Here is a 13,384-nt window from a genome sequence, read left to right on the forward strand (position 1 = left end):
GTGCCAGCCCTTATTCTAGTTTCCTCTTGCTCCAGGAAGGCCCGACTATTACAGTGGTAGCTTGGGTTAAGTACTTAATTCGTTCTGGAGGTCTGTTCTTAACCTGAAACTGTTCTTAACCCGAAGCACCACTTTAGCTAATGGGGCCTCCTGCTGCCGCTGCGCCTCCAGAGCACAATTTCTGTTCTCATCCTGAAGCAAAGTTCTTAACCTGAAGCACTATTTCTGGGTTAGCAGAGTCTGTAACCTGAAGCGTATGTAACCTGAGGTACCACTGTAGTTCCAACAACAGCCCAATCGTCTTTTGGCTCTGTATACCATGTTGGCTATCCTCTCTACGCTGTAGCAGTGGGTATGGCTCTCGGGGGAAACCAGGGGATTCACTTTATGAATGCAAAACATGCGCTCTAACAGTGAAGATGGATTTGAGTTTGTTAGTGTCTCTGGTAACTTCTCTCTCTTACGTCATGGATGTTGGCAAACTGGATTTTTGAAAGGCAGAAATAACATTAGAATTGGAGTTGTCAGAGATGCACAAAGGAAACTGCCTTTTAATGCTCAGGAACTCTGAAAAGGCTTTTTTGTATTATGGATTTTTATATTATGGATGTATGTTCTGTATTATTTTATCAATACTATTGCTTAATACAAGCTTGTCATGGCCTTTGACTCAAACAATAAACTGATGAACTTGAGCTATCCATTTCCTGGACCCATCTTGATATGGTTTCTGGCCCAGATACATCACTCTGGCTGCATTTGTGGCCCTAGCAGCTTTTTTTATTTTTCACTTTGAGATCAAGAGAGGCAAATTCCCTCTGCTAGGCCAGTAATTCCCAAAATGTGACCAAGAAAGCAAAATCAGATCTATGAGCCCTGTTATTTTTCTGTGGGGCGGGAATAGAGAGCCTGTGGGCTAATCCACACTTACTCTTGTCCTTCTGCTTCCCCTGGGGGAAAGAGCTCTTTACCACGCAATTGGAGCAAATGGCAATTTGGGTTTTCTCTGAATTGACGTTTGCGCTGATTTAGCACTAAAGAATGGGTTTTCCCTGGAAAGGAGAGGGCCAAGGGAAAACCACTCACATGCCCTTCAAGTGTTGCAATTTTCCCTCGACATCCCACAATTACAGAAGCCATCCCAGCTTCCCATTTGATCCTGGAATGTCCCAGTGCCACCGCCAAGCTCCGGAAGGAGGGCGAGTTGGTGCTTACAGCGGGCACTTGTAGCGGTGTTGTGCTTTCATGAGTGTCATCTGGCTCCTGCAAGAGCATGGCACCCAAAGATGCTCCTTTGTGAACCAGCTAACCTGCGTGGCAGCGCAGCATCAAAAGACACACGTACTGATTTTCATGGGAGAGTATGCACTCAGACCTGTCCCTACAAAGCATGAGTCAAGTGGAAAACCACTCAGACCCATGTATTCTAGGCACGAGACAAGCGGGAGTGTGGACAAGCCGTATGTGTGTAACCAAGGCCTGTATGAAGTTTTCCTGACATGGAGTGGGTAAATTCCAAGGGTGATTCCATCGCCTGGGAAATGCACAGGAGCAAACCCCAATAGCACTAGTCATGCAGGAAGAGGTTTCCCGGGGCAACCTGATGTCTTTTGCAGCAATATACCTAGTTAATTCCCCATATTTGCCACAACAATGCCCAGTTGTAGCAAGGAGTTCCAGAGTCCCCAACATTCCCAACAATATCCTCTACCATGTCTGAATCTCCTTGAAAGGTTTTATTTTATCTCTCAGCAACACCCGACTGCATGAACCCCAGTTTTGTCTTCCTTACATGCTACATAGAGCTGGAAGGTGGCATCAGTCTCGCCCTCTGTGTTCGATGCACGGCATTTGTATCCCCCTTTGTCCGCCAGCTTCACATTTGAAATTGTCAGGATATTGGTTCCGGAGGATTGCCAACCAGTGGTCTTTTGTGATTTTCTCACCCAGGCCGCATTGGCTGAGGGGTTGCTCTTTATCTCGCAGAACAACGTGGTGGAGTCACCTTCCTGGACTTCAATATGGGAAGCACCTGTGAAGTTTCTCCGACCTGCAAGATTCCAGACAGGACAGTGGGATGCCACAGCGGTTATCAAGCTTCTGGTCTGGCCGCCCTCCCATCCCAGTCAAAGAAAACAGATCTTATCCAACCATCTCCAGATGCAACACAAAATAAAGAGATGGCAGCTTGCTTGTCAGAGGAGGAGAATGTTTCAAATAATGGTTGGGCTGCCAAATCTTCTAAATCCCCATTTTACAGACAGGAAACAAAGGCTGGGTGTTTGCAGCGCCCAACGACAAACAAAGGATCCATGGCAGAAGTGAGAGTTGAATTATTATTTTTTAAATTCAGATCCCACTTTTCAAAAGGAAGCAAAATCCGCACACAAATAGACTCACATACATTTAGTGCTGCTTGCTCCAAGGAACTGTGGCTACCATGGCTTAGGCAGCCATCTTTATTTTCATGGTCTGTATCATGGCTAACAAATACATAAAATACTTACTTTCACCAGGACATTCAAGTATCCCACTGAACCACAGCATCGGTGGGTCTGTAAAAGGCAAGCACAAGCCCTGTGAGGGAGTGGCCCTGTCAAGTGGGGATTTAGCAAAGGCTGGGAGAGATTCTAATCCTAGGATATTGCATTCACATGTATCTTTCTTTGTAAGTAGTTTTGGGGGCCACCTCCAATCTGCTTCTTCTGCCCACCCAGTCAAGGTTTTGCCACTTTGTCCTCTGAGCATCACTGCACAGAGATGGAGAACCTGATGCCTTTCAGAGGTCACCCTGCACTTCCCATCATTCCTAAGCATCTGCCATGCTGGCTGGGGCTGATGGGAGTTGTAGTCAACCTGGGTGGGCTGGTGGTTCCCCTCTCTGCAACAGATGACCAACACCAGTTAGAATCACAGAGTCTTAGAGTTGGAAGGGGACCCAAGGGTCATATGGGCCAACCCCCTGCAATGCAGGAATCTCAGCTAAATCACCTGTGACATATGGCCATCCATTGCCATTTTCCTGTCCGGTACTTTGCATATGGATGGCATTGCTGGTTTAGAAGACCAAAAAAGTGAGCTTCTCCAGCATTCTGCTCCTTCCAGCTGAAAGTTATGGTGAGCCTTGCAATATAAAGATAAAGTGGTGGTGTACTTCTAATACCCACCCTAAAAAAATGTGCCACCAGCCCTATAGAGGCTCCTGTGGCCTTCCAGATTTTTATGGACTCCATCTCCCAGCATTCCTCACCACTGGTCATGCTGGCTGGGGCTAAAGGGAGCTAGATGCCACCAACATCTGGGGGAATGCAGGTTGCCCATACCTGTGGCAAAGCCAGCCCTGATGGCAATGTTGTGTCTTCCTGCTTTTTTCAGCATCAGTAGTTTTCTATTGCAGAATGCTCCATGCCCGCCCTACTGAACTCAAGTTGCTCTACCCCACTTTTGCAGCCCATTGATCCAAAGGAGACCACACTGTTTCCAGGCAATAGCCAGTTGCTGTTCCACCAAGTAATGGACACAGGAGGAGCCAGCCTCAAATGACAAGCTGAGATACACATGAACGCTTTGTGCTTCTCTAGCCTTGCCTCAGATTGCCTGCTTCATAGTTTTGCCTTGAATTAGCTTGTGACTGTAATTAACTCATAGTTAAGCGCACTGGGCTGTCTCGGGTGGCCTCACTCTTCCTGAAACATAACAAGAGGAAAAGGTCCCCCACAAAAGGGATGCCCAGGAGCAAAAGCCAGACAACGGACCTGCCCTCAGAGGCAAGAGAGTGAGCGTCATGGCTCACAACTCTTCTAGGCACAATTGAGCTAGAGTTTCCTTAACAAGTCTTTTCCCCAAGTTGCTTCAGTTCCAGGTCAGCTAGATTAGAAGTTTAGTGTTTAAAACAGCAGCAGCAGCAGCAACAACAACATCCAGAGTCACTCACAGCTGACGTCCAACTGGATCCTCTCCTCTGTTTGCACAGGATGGGTCCCTTGGTTGTAGCTGGCATTGCAGATGAGATTCTGGCCATGGTCTGCAATTGAGGGTATGAAGGTACCATAAACCTTGATTTCATTTGTCTGCTCGCTTGTGGTCCTCGATGTGTTGGCTACAGAAATGCCTCCCCAGGTGAGGTCCACCTGCGAAGAACAACTTCCTGGGGTTGTACAACTGATATTCACTGGATGTCCTGCCCGAAGCTTTCCCAGTCTCTGTATTTCAGGTTTCTCTAGATTTATGGAGAAAGAAGATGCATAAGTAAATAGCAACCTCAACCAGCCTTATATTTGTGATGGCCATTGGCATCACTTCAGAAAAAGAGATATAGTGGTACCTTGGGTTAAGTACTTAATTCGTTCCGGATGTCCGTTCTTAACCTGAAACTGTTCTTAACCTGAAGCACCACTTTAGCTAATGGGGCCTCCTGCTGCCGCCGCACCGCCGGACCACAATTTCTGTTCTCATCCTGAAGCAAAGTTCTTAACCCAAGGTACTATTTCTGGGTTAGCGGAGTCTGTAACCTGAAGCGTATGTAACCCAAGGTACCACTTTAATGGGTTTCTGATAATTTGTCGTTGCTCTTTAAAGCCATGATCCTTTGCTATATTAGTTCTGTTGGAGACTTGACATGCATCCTTACCTGCACAGCTCTGGAATTCTGAGCACCTTTATGGCAATGCAGGGTATTTTGAGCAAGAAAAGGGGCATGGAAATGGGGGCTGATAAGTGATGAGTGGGGAAAGGAGCTTTGCTAATTCCATGGGCAGAAGAATAGGCTGAGGGATGCACCAACATGGAGAGTCAGTCTTTTTTCAGGGAGCATTTGAGCTCATCCACACTTGCATTTTCCCCCACCACTTTCTCCCGGAAAAACCCACTATTCAGCACTGATTCAGAACAAATGGCAAGCGGGTTGCCCCCAGATTGCCCTTTGTTCTGATTTAACGCAGAAGAGCATGCTTTGGGGGGGGGAGTGGTGGGGTCAAGGCAAAGCCGCTCAGAGCCCTCCTAGAAAATATGGAACAAGAGGTAGAGGAAGAGGAGGAGGAGGCAGCGGGAAGAGCTTAAGGGAAGACAGTAGGTCCACACAAAAGCAAATAATCATGGCAATAAAAGTCTGGAGCTGGAATGTGAATGGGATGAACGATAAAAGTAAGAGGAATAAAATTGAACATATTCTAAAGAAAGAAAGCCTAGATATCATCTGTCTACAGGAAACCCACATAGCAAGGAAGCATAAAAGAGTCCTGATTAGCAAAGGACTAGGGAACGAATTTGTATCGTCTGACCAAAGCAAAAAAAGGGGGGTGGTCATTTACACCAACAAACAAATCGAAGCGCAACAAATCTTTAAAGACGAAGAAGGGAGGGTAGTGGGAGTTCAGATCAATTGGCAAGGAGAAAAGATAATAATAGTGGGGATATACGCACCTAATGACAATAAATCGGAGTTTTATAAGGAGTTGGAAAGAATGTTATCTGACCACTCTGATCAGAAAATCATTTTATTAGGAGATATGAACGGGGTGGTGTCGTTAGAGATGGATAGGTTAAGGGACAGGATAGGCAAAGAAGGAAAGCTACCCAGAACCTTCTTCTCAATGGTACAAAACTGTAACCTGGTAGATATCTGGAGATTTAAACACCCCCTGGAAAAGCAATTTACTTTCCATTCGGAACCTAATGACTCATCTTCGAGACTAGATCAGATCTGGATCTCGGCAGAACTAGTCCCCAGATCGGCATGGGTGGGGATTCAGGCAAAAACGATTTCGGACCATAATCCAATAAAAATGGTACTGAAAGGGTTGGAAAGCAGAATATACAGATGGAGAATGAAAGATTACTTGTTAGATGACCAAGAGGTAGTAGAGAAAGCTCAAATAAGGTTTAAGGAATACTTTGAAGATAATTTAGGCAATGACACAAAGCCGAAAGTGGTGTGGGACGCAGGAAAGGCGGTGATGCGGGGTTTTTTTATTCAACAGAGTGCAATCAAGAATAAAAAAAGAGAAAAAGGGAAAAAAGAAATCTTACAGCAAATATGGGAAAATGAACAAAAATTAATTAAAAACCCCAAAAATAAGAGAATAAAAGAGAATATTAAAGTTTTACAATCCCAGTTTGCGATGTTGATAAATAGGGAAGTAGAATGGAAAATCAAAAAAATAAGACAGAGAAGCTTTGAATACGCCAACAAATCAGGGAAGTTACTAGCCTGGCAACTCAAAAAAAGGAAAGAACAGAATACAATAAATAAAATAGAGGTGGAAGGTGAAGAAATAACCAAGCCTAAAGAAATAAGGAAGGCATTTCTGGATTTCTACAGAAGACTCTTCAGTAACACCGAAAGGAATAATCTGAGGAAAATAGAAAGGTTTCTAAAAGGTAAGAACATAAAAAAGATCCCCACAGAGGTAAAAGGGAAACTCAGCGCCCCAATAGAAGAAGAAGAAATCAAAACAATAATAAGGGACTTAAAAAAAGGGAAAGCCCCAGGCCCAGACGGGTTCACTGGCAGATTCTATAAAGAAATGGAGTCAGTGGTACTGAACCCACTGGAAGAGGTAATGAATAATATTCTCAAAGAGAGAGAAATTCCAGAAACATGGAAGGAGGCATTAATCACACTAATTCCCAAACAAGATTCGGATTTACAACAGATTAAGAACTATAGACCAATTTCCCTATTAAATATAGATTATAAGATCTTTGCGGGAATTCTGGCAAGGAGACTAAAAGAGGTTCTGGTAGAAAGACTAAATAAAGATCAAGCAGGCTTTCTGCCGGGTAGGCAAATAAAAGATAACATAAGAAACATTGTAAACATTATAGAGTACCTAACGGATAGGTGTGACAAACAAGGTCTGCTGTTATTTGTGGACGCTGAAAAAGCGTTCGATAACATAATCTGGGACTTCTTACTGAAACAATTGGAATACATGGAAGTGGGCACAGAATTCTATAATGGGATAAAGGCAATCTATACAGACCAAAAGGCAAGACTAATCATAAATAATGTGGAGACCGTAGAAATAACAATAACAAAGGGAACAAGACAGGGATGTCCGCTGTCCCCACTGCTATTTATAATGGTGCTAGAAGTGCTACTAAACTCAATAAGAGAAAACAAAGGAATAAAAGGTGTAACAGTCGGGCGGAACGAATATAAAATCAAGGCATTCGCAGACGACTTGGTCGTAACAATGGAAGATCCAACTGTCTCACTAAAAGAGGTACTTGCAGAATTTGACCAATTTGGAAAGGTGGCCGGCTTCAAACTAAATAAAAGGAAAACAAAAATGATAGTTAAGAATATGAACACGGACAAAGTCGAAGAACTACAAAGAGAAACAGAAATAGAGGTGACTAGAAAGGTGAAATATCTAGGAATATGGGTAACACCAAAAAATATAGATCTATTTAAAAACAACTACGAAACAGTATGGAAGGGAGTCAAGAAAGATATAGAATCATGGGGTAGGCTTAAACTGTCATTTTGGGGCAGAATAGCCACAATTAAGATGTCTGTGCTACCAAGAGTACTGTTTCTATTCCAGAATATCCCCGTGATTAAAGGCATGAAGATATTTAAGGATTGGCAGAGGGTAATTTCAAAATTTGTCTGGCAGGGCAAAAAACCGAGAATAAAATACAAATTGTTAACAGATGTAAAGGAAAGAGGGGGCTTTGCCCTGCCAGACCTGAAATTGTACTACGAGGCGTCATGCCTATGCTGGGTAAAAACATGGATAAAACTGGAAGATAGGGAAATGTTAGATCTAGAGGGACACGACAACCGGTTTGGTTGGCATGCCTACCTATGGCATGGGCGCAGGAAAGTACATAAAGACTTTGGAAATCATATCTTTAAGGGTCCACTGATTGAGGTATGGGAGAGGTACAGAGACATGCTAGAGCCCAAAACACCGCACTGGCTGTCGCCACTAGAAGTTATGGGTGTCAAAAAGATAAATATGAGGGCCAATTGGGCCACCTACGAACAATTGCTAAGAAAAGAAGAAGGAAAGTGGACAATGAAGCCGTACGAGCAGGTTAAAGAACAAGTCTATGACTGGCTGCATTACTTTCAGTTAAATGACATGTTTAGAAAAGACATTAAAGATAAAGGATATATGGATAAAGCCTCCAGATTTCAGACTGAGATACTAAACAATAATTACAAAACCCTATCCAAAATGTACAGTATGTTACTAGATTGGAATTTAATAGACGAAGAAGTTAAGCCGGCAATGATACACTGGGCTAGGGACTTCGGTCATAATATATACTTTGAAGAGTGGGAAAAGATTTGGAAACAACATATTAAATTTACGGCTTGCGTGATACTGAAGGAGAACCTAATGAAAATGTTCTACCGCTGGTACCTAACTCCCGTAAAATTAGCCAAAATGTATGGTTCCTGTAAAAAGTGCTGGAAGTGTAAGAAAGGGGAGGGGTCTTTCTACCACATGTGGTGGGAATGCCAAAAGGTTAAAGGATTCTGGGAGAGCGTCTATAACGAAATGAAGAAAATTTTAAGATACACCTTTGTTAAAAAACCCGAGGCCTTCTTGCTGGGTATGTTAGGAAGGGAGATAAAAAGGAAAGACCATAAGCTGTTCCAGTACGCAACAACGGCGGCAAGAGTATTATTAGCCCAAAGCTGGAAATCAGAGGGTATACCAACAATTGAGGAATGGAGAGCGAAGCTGTTAGAATATGTGGAGATGGACAGAATGACAGGGAAAATCAGATACTTAAGGGATCAGAGGTTTATTAAGGACTGGGAAAGCTTTACGAACTACCTGGAAAATTTAAGTGAGGGACAAATAACATTGGTGGGTTTTAAGGGAGCTCTGTAAAAAAAAAGCAAAGGGTATTGTCTAAAGAGGAATGGAAGAATCAGATAGATCAACGACATTACAAAATAACAAACGCGAAATTGTATAAAAAAGATTAGTACGGATGATTTGTGGAAAGGTTGAAGGAAGTCACATTCTAGATTGGTGAAAATGAGCATTTAACGTTGTGTATTATGTTCTTGTATTTTTCTTTTATTATGGAAATCAATAAAAAGCATGTTGAAAAAAAAAAATAGAAAATATGGAACAAGCAGAAAACCACTCAGATACATGCTTTCCAGGCCTGGGAAAGACAGAAGTGGGTGTGAGCTCTCTGTTCCATTTCATTTTCATTTTTAATTTGTATATTTTCTATATTACTATACGCAAGGCAGTCTACAAGCTGAAGAAACAACAAAGTAGACAGCAAAGATCACACACCTAATAATCTGATCCAATGGGGGGAAAGTCATAATAGGAACGTAACTTTAAAACTAACAACTTTTATTGGGGTTGCCATATTTCAGGAAGTGAAACTTTGTCAAAGTTGTTGAGCTATTTTTAAGAAAATTCAACAAAATATACACTTCCGACACAGCTCCCCCCCCCCCCCAGACGTTCCAGTGATTTCTGCCTGGGCACTGTTTCTGATGACCAAATCCCGGACATATGGCAACCCTAACTTATATAAAATAAAGCAATATTCCATGATCCATTAGAATACAGTGGTACCTCGGAAGTTGGACAGAATCCGTTCCAGAAGTCTGTTCAACTTCCAAAACGTTCAGAAGCTGCATCGGACATTCGAGTTCCAAAAAAAGTTTGCAAACCGGAACACTCACTTCCAGGTTTGTGGCATTTTGGAGCCAAAATATTCGAGTCACAAGGCATTCCAGAACCAAGGTACAACTGTATAACAGCAAACAATGCTCAAAATCTCAAGGGCTTTTTCCAGTACTCTGGAAGAAATAAAGAAAATTCTTGCAAAGCCAAGTGTTTTCCCAAGCTGTCTTAACGGGTTAGATTAATTGGGGGGTTTTAAGCACAGGTGTTGGTTCATACACATCAGATTTTAATTTTCTGGTGCTTCTCTCCCAGCGTAGGTGATACCAATGCTTGCAGAGAGGAGCACAGCGCTGGGCCACACTGGGGGTGCCAGACACCTTCTTTGCACCCAACAAGTGCCAGTTCATCTGGCTGGGCTTCCCCTGTGTGAATGGGCAGGCACCACAGTGCGGCCCTGCTTGGCTCTGAGGCAGGGAGAGGTCACTCTGGCCGTGTTGGCGGCGAGGGCAAGAGTGCTGAGACAGGTTCCTTCACCCAAAGGCTCAGGGGCAGACAGACAGACAGCAGAGAGCCAGGCATTCTTCCAGCCACTCACCTGCCACTTTCACTAATGTAGGTAAATTTGAGTAGCTAAATTTTATTGTGCCTTTCTCTACTCTGAAATAGTATCCTCTTTCATCGGAGCTTTTGCGGGTATTGTTGATGGTGAGGGAACAGTCTCCTTGTTCCAAGTCCCCCGACAGAAGGAAGCGATTGCGAGCGAAGTATTCTATATATTTATTCCCATCATTGGTGGCCACTGGATCATTGTAAGTTCTGCTGCCTACGGTATACCAATATCCATGCAATTCAACACCCCTGGTGTCAGTCGATGCTGGGTAAGTGAATTTGCAGGGGATGACGACACAGAACCCCTCCTGTACTCTCACTTCAGGGGGGACCGTCAGGTTGAACCCTGGAAGGCACTGAGCACCTGCGTGGAGACAATAAGAAACTCCATCAGCCTATTCCAGAACACTCACTCCTCCCTGTCCCCCATTACTGGAAAAGAGTGGATATTTCAGGGTGTAGACTCTGGGTTCCTCCACATTTCCACTTGCCCTGCTCCTTTCCCACTCTTTAGTGCTAAATGGGAGCAAACATCAATCCAGAGAAAACTCGAATTGCCATATGCTCTAATTGAGCGCTAAAGAGCAGCTTTTCCTGGCAAGAAGAAGCGGGACTAGAGGAAGCATGGATGAGCCCCCTGCGTTGTCCCCATAGCGCTGCCCTTTCAGTCTTCTCTTTACCTTCCCAATGCAGGCAGGTTGAAAGCAGTCCGAAAATGAAGGCTCCAAGGGGATAAATCATCTTGCGTCTCCTTCCAAAAGCTCTTTGTCCCTCTGCTGGAAAGGAGCCCAAGAAACTGAAAGAACGAGCAGGAAAAGTGAGTTCAGAAAGAATGGGTCTGCTTTCGAATAATTTGGGAACTATGCCACTCTCAGCCTGTTTTAATGATTTTATTTCCACATAGAAAAATATAAAGCACTTGATGATGATGATATCTAAGGAGTGTGGATAAAGTAATATAAAATAGTTATCAATATTACACAGATGGTGTGAGCAAAAAGTTAAAAACGAAGATGTGTAACTTATTATTATGAGTCTGGATAGACTTGCTGCAACAACAACAACAAAGGTTTTAGTGGGCATCTAATACCAGAGATTGCCAGCCCTAAGTAAGAGCTTTTGGACAGTGGAATACACTTCCCCAGAGAGGTTGTGACTCTCTTTTTTTTTTTAATATAATTTTTATTAAAGTTTTCCAAATTAAAAACAAATTAGATCCAATTCATACACTTTCTTCCAAAACCAAAACCAGGACTTCCCCTTCCCACCCCCAATTGCGTTCCAAATCTTCCGAATAAGCAATTAAGTTCAACAAGTTTTTATCCCATAACTCACTTAGCATCAATAACCCAATTTTTCCAAATTCCCATCCCCTAAGATCGATTTTTTCCCTTCCACGAGTTCCCCCTTTCAAAATTTTATAAAGAAAGAAAAAAAGATATAAAGATAGAAAATAATTTTACAACCTTTGGATTCCAAATTTCCCTCCCCCCTTTCCCTGTTGTGTTCCTTCTATCCCTTCCTCCTAGTGTCTTCCTGAGGTGCCTACCCGCTTCATCCATATCCCTCTAGTAGTTTGCCAGTCATATTTAATTACAAATGTCCAATCTTGGAAGGAGTCTGTCTCAAAAAGGGGCCCATTTTTTCTCTCCAGATTTTTCTATCCAGGAGTAAAAAACTCCCATTTAATTTCCATAAGCTTGTCAAATCTGGATGTCCCAAATGTTCCCAACTCTGTCCAGTTCATGATGTTTCCATATTCTTGTCATTCTCTCTCCTCCTTCTATTTCCCTATTTTCCCGCAAAAATGTTCTTTTTCCATGACCTTCTTATTTTCTGCAGAGGCTTGTTGTTCAGAAGCAAAGCGTCATGTCCCTTTCGTTTTCCAACTGAAAAGTCCATTGTTTCCTGTAGTTTGTAGCCCTCTGTAGACAAAACAATGTTCCATTTCTGCAGTTCCCAGGAGATTAAAAGTTACAACTGTTCAGGTTTCCTGAAAAAAACACATGCAGTGTCGCTCAGCTCCTCTAGGTGGATCGCAGTAACTGAGTTCCCTTCCAAATCAAATCCATTAGTCCAACTAGTTTATAAATCCTTATTTGAAACAATTTATATACAATTTAACCGGCAAAGTCCTCAAAACGAAGTCCCTGCTTTATTCTTCCATTTTGACAGCCTTTGACAGCTGTCAAAACTCCCGATGCTCTTTCCCAGGTAGTTTCACGGATCGCTCCAGGGATTCGGGGGGGGGGGGTTGTTTTTTTTGATACAAATTCCACTTTTCTCCTCCAGCACAGTCTTATAATTTTCCCTCGCAAAGTTGCCAATTCATGAAGATAAAGATACGCTCGATCTTAGTCGTTAAATCCTTTGTTTTAGCTCTTCTACAATTGAGGGGTAGGCTGACTTCCTTTTTTCCACCTCCCCCGTTCGCTCCAGATTTTTAAAAATTTATCCCTCTTTTTTTTAATCCATAGTCCAATTACTCACGGGTTCTTTTAGGTCCAGATTTTCAATAGAAGAAGCCAGCGCTCTCCGCCGGATGGCTTGCGGCTGCGCTCGGCAGGGATAGCAGAGAACTCAAAGCACCACGCTTCTCCCCAGCGCCCGATCCGTAGCCTTTAAAAAGGCTCCTTCACGAGCCGGGATGGCGCTAACGGTGCCAGCCGAGTCTCCATGTCCACGGCCTCACTCTGGCCGTGGTTTTTGAGGGTCCCCGCATCGCCGGTGCGGTAGGACCCAGCCCCTGCCGAGCAGGCTCCCTCCGGAGCTCGGAAGGAGCCCGCCATTCGGCGATGGCGCCGACCCGGAAGTCCCAGAGAGGTTGTGACTCTCTATCCTTGGAGGTCTTTAAGCAGAAGTCAGATGGCCCTCTGTCCTGAATGCTTTAGCTGAAATTCCTGCATTGCAGGGGGTTGGACTAGGTGAACCTCAGGGTCCCTTCCAACTCTAGGATTTTATGATTCTATCAGGCAAGGAGTGCCAAAGCCTAGGTGCCGCCACATTGAATTATTTTTTTATATATATATATAATTTTTTATTGAGGTTTTTTCATACAACATTGAATTATTGACTCCTTTATTTGAAAGATTTAAATCAAAGTGTCTTTGATACACAAGACACAAATAACTTGTCTGGTTCGTATGTCAGAAGAC

The 13,384-nt window shown here is 43.4% G+C and overlaps 1 protein-coding gene across 5 annotated transcripts in view; it reads right to left on the minus strand.

Annotated features, from left to right (window-relative positions):
- The window catches only part of LOC309375143 (sialic acid-binding Ig-like lectin 13), a 36,479-nt gene that overhangs the window by 17,965 nt on the left and 5,130 nt on the right, over nucleotides 1–13,384 (minus strand). For all 5 annotated transcript variants that reach the window (XR_014170812.1, XM_081920660.1, XM_081920661.1 and 2 more), the window contains 5 exons: nucleotides 10,910–11,025; nucleotides 10,216–10,593; nucleotides 3,935–4,219; nucleotides 2,508–2,555; nucleotides 1,793–2,050 (listed from right to left, as the gene is read on the minus strand). Coding sequence is in view for 4 of the 5 variants with exons in the window: in XM_081920661.1 (XP_081776787.1) it covers nucleotides 1,793–2,050; nucleotides 2,508–2,555; nucleotides 3,935–4,219; nucleotides 10,216–10,593; nucleotides 10,910–11,025 (1,085 nt within the window). In the remaining variant the exon portion in view is untranslated. The remainder of the gene's footprint in view (nucleotides 1–1,792; nucleotides 2,051–2,507; nucleotides 2,556–3,934; nucleotides 4,220–10,215; nucleotides 10,594–10,909; nucleotides 11,026–13,384) is intronic.

Source organism: Podarcis melisellensis, assembly GCF_964234715.1.
Source record: "Podarcis melisellensis genome assembly, chromosome: 8".
Lineage (NCBI taxonomy): Eukaryota > Metazoa > Chordata > Lepidosauria > Squamata > Lacertidae > Podarcis > Podarcis melisellensis.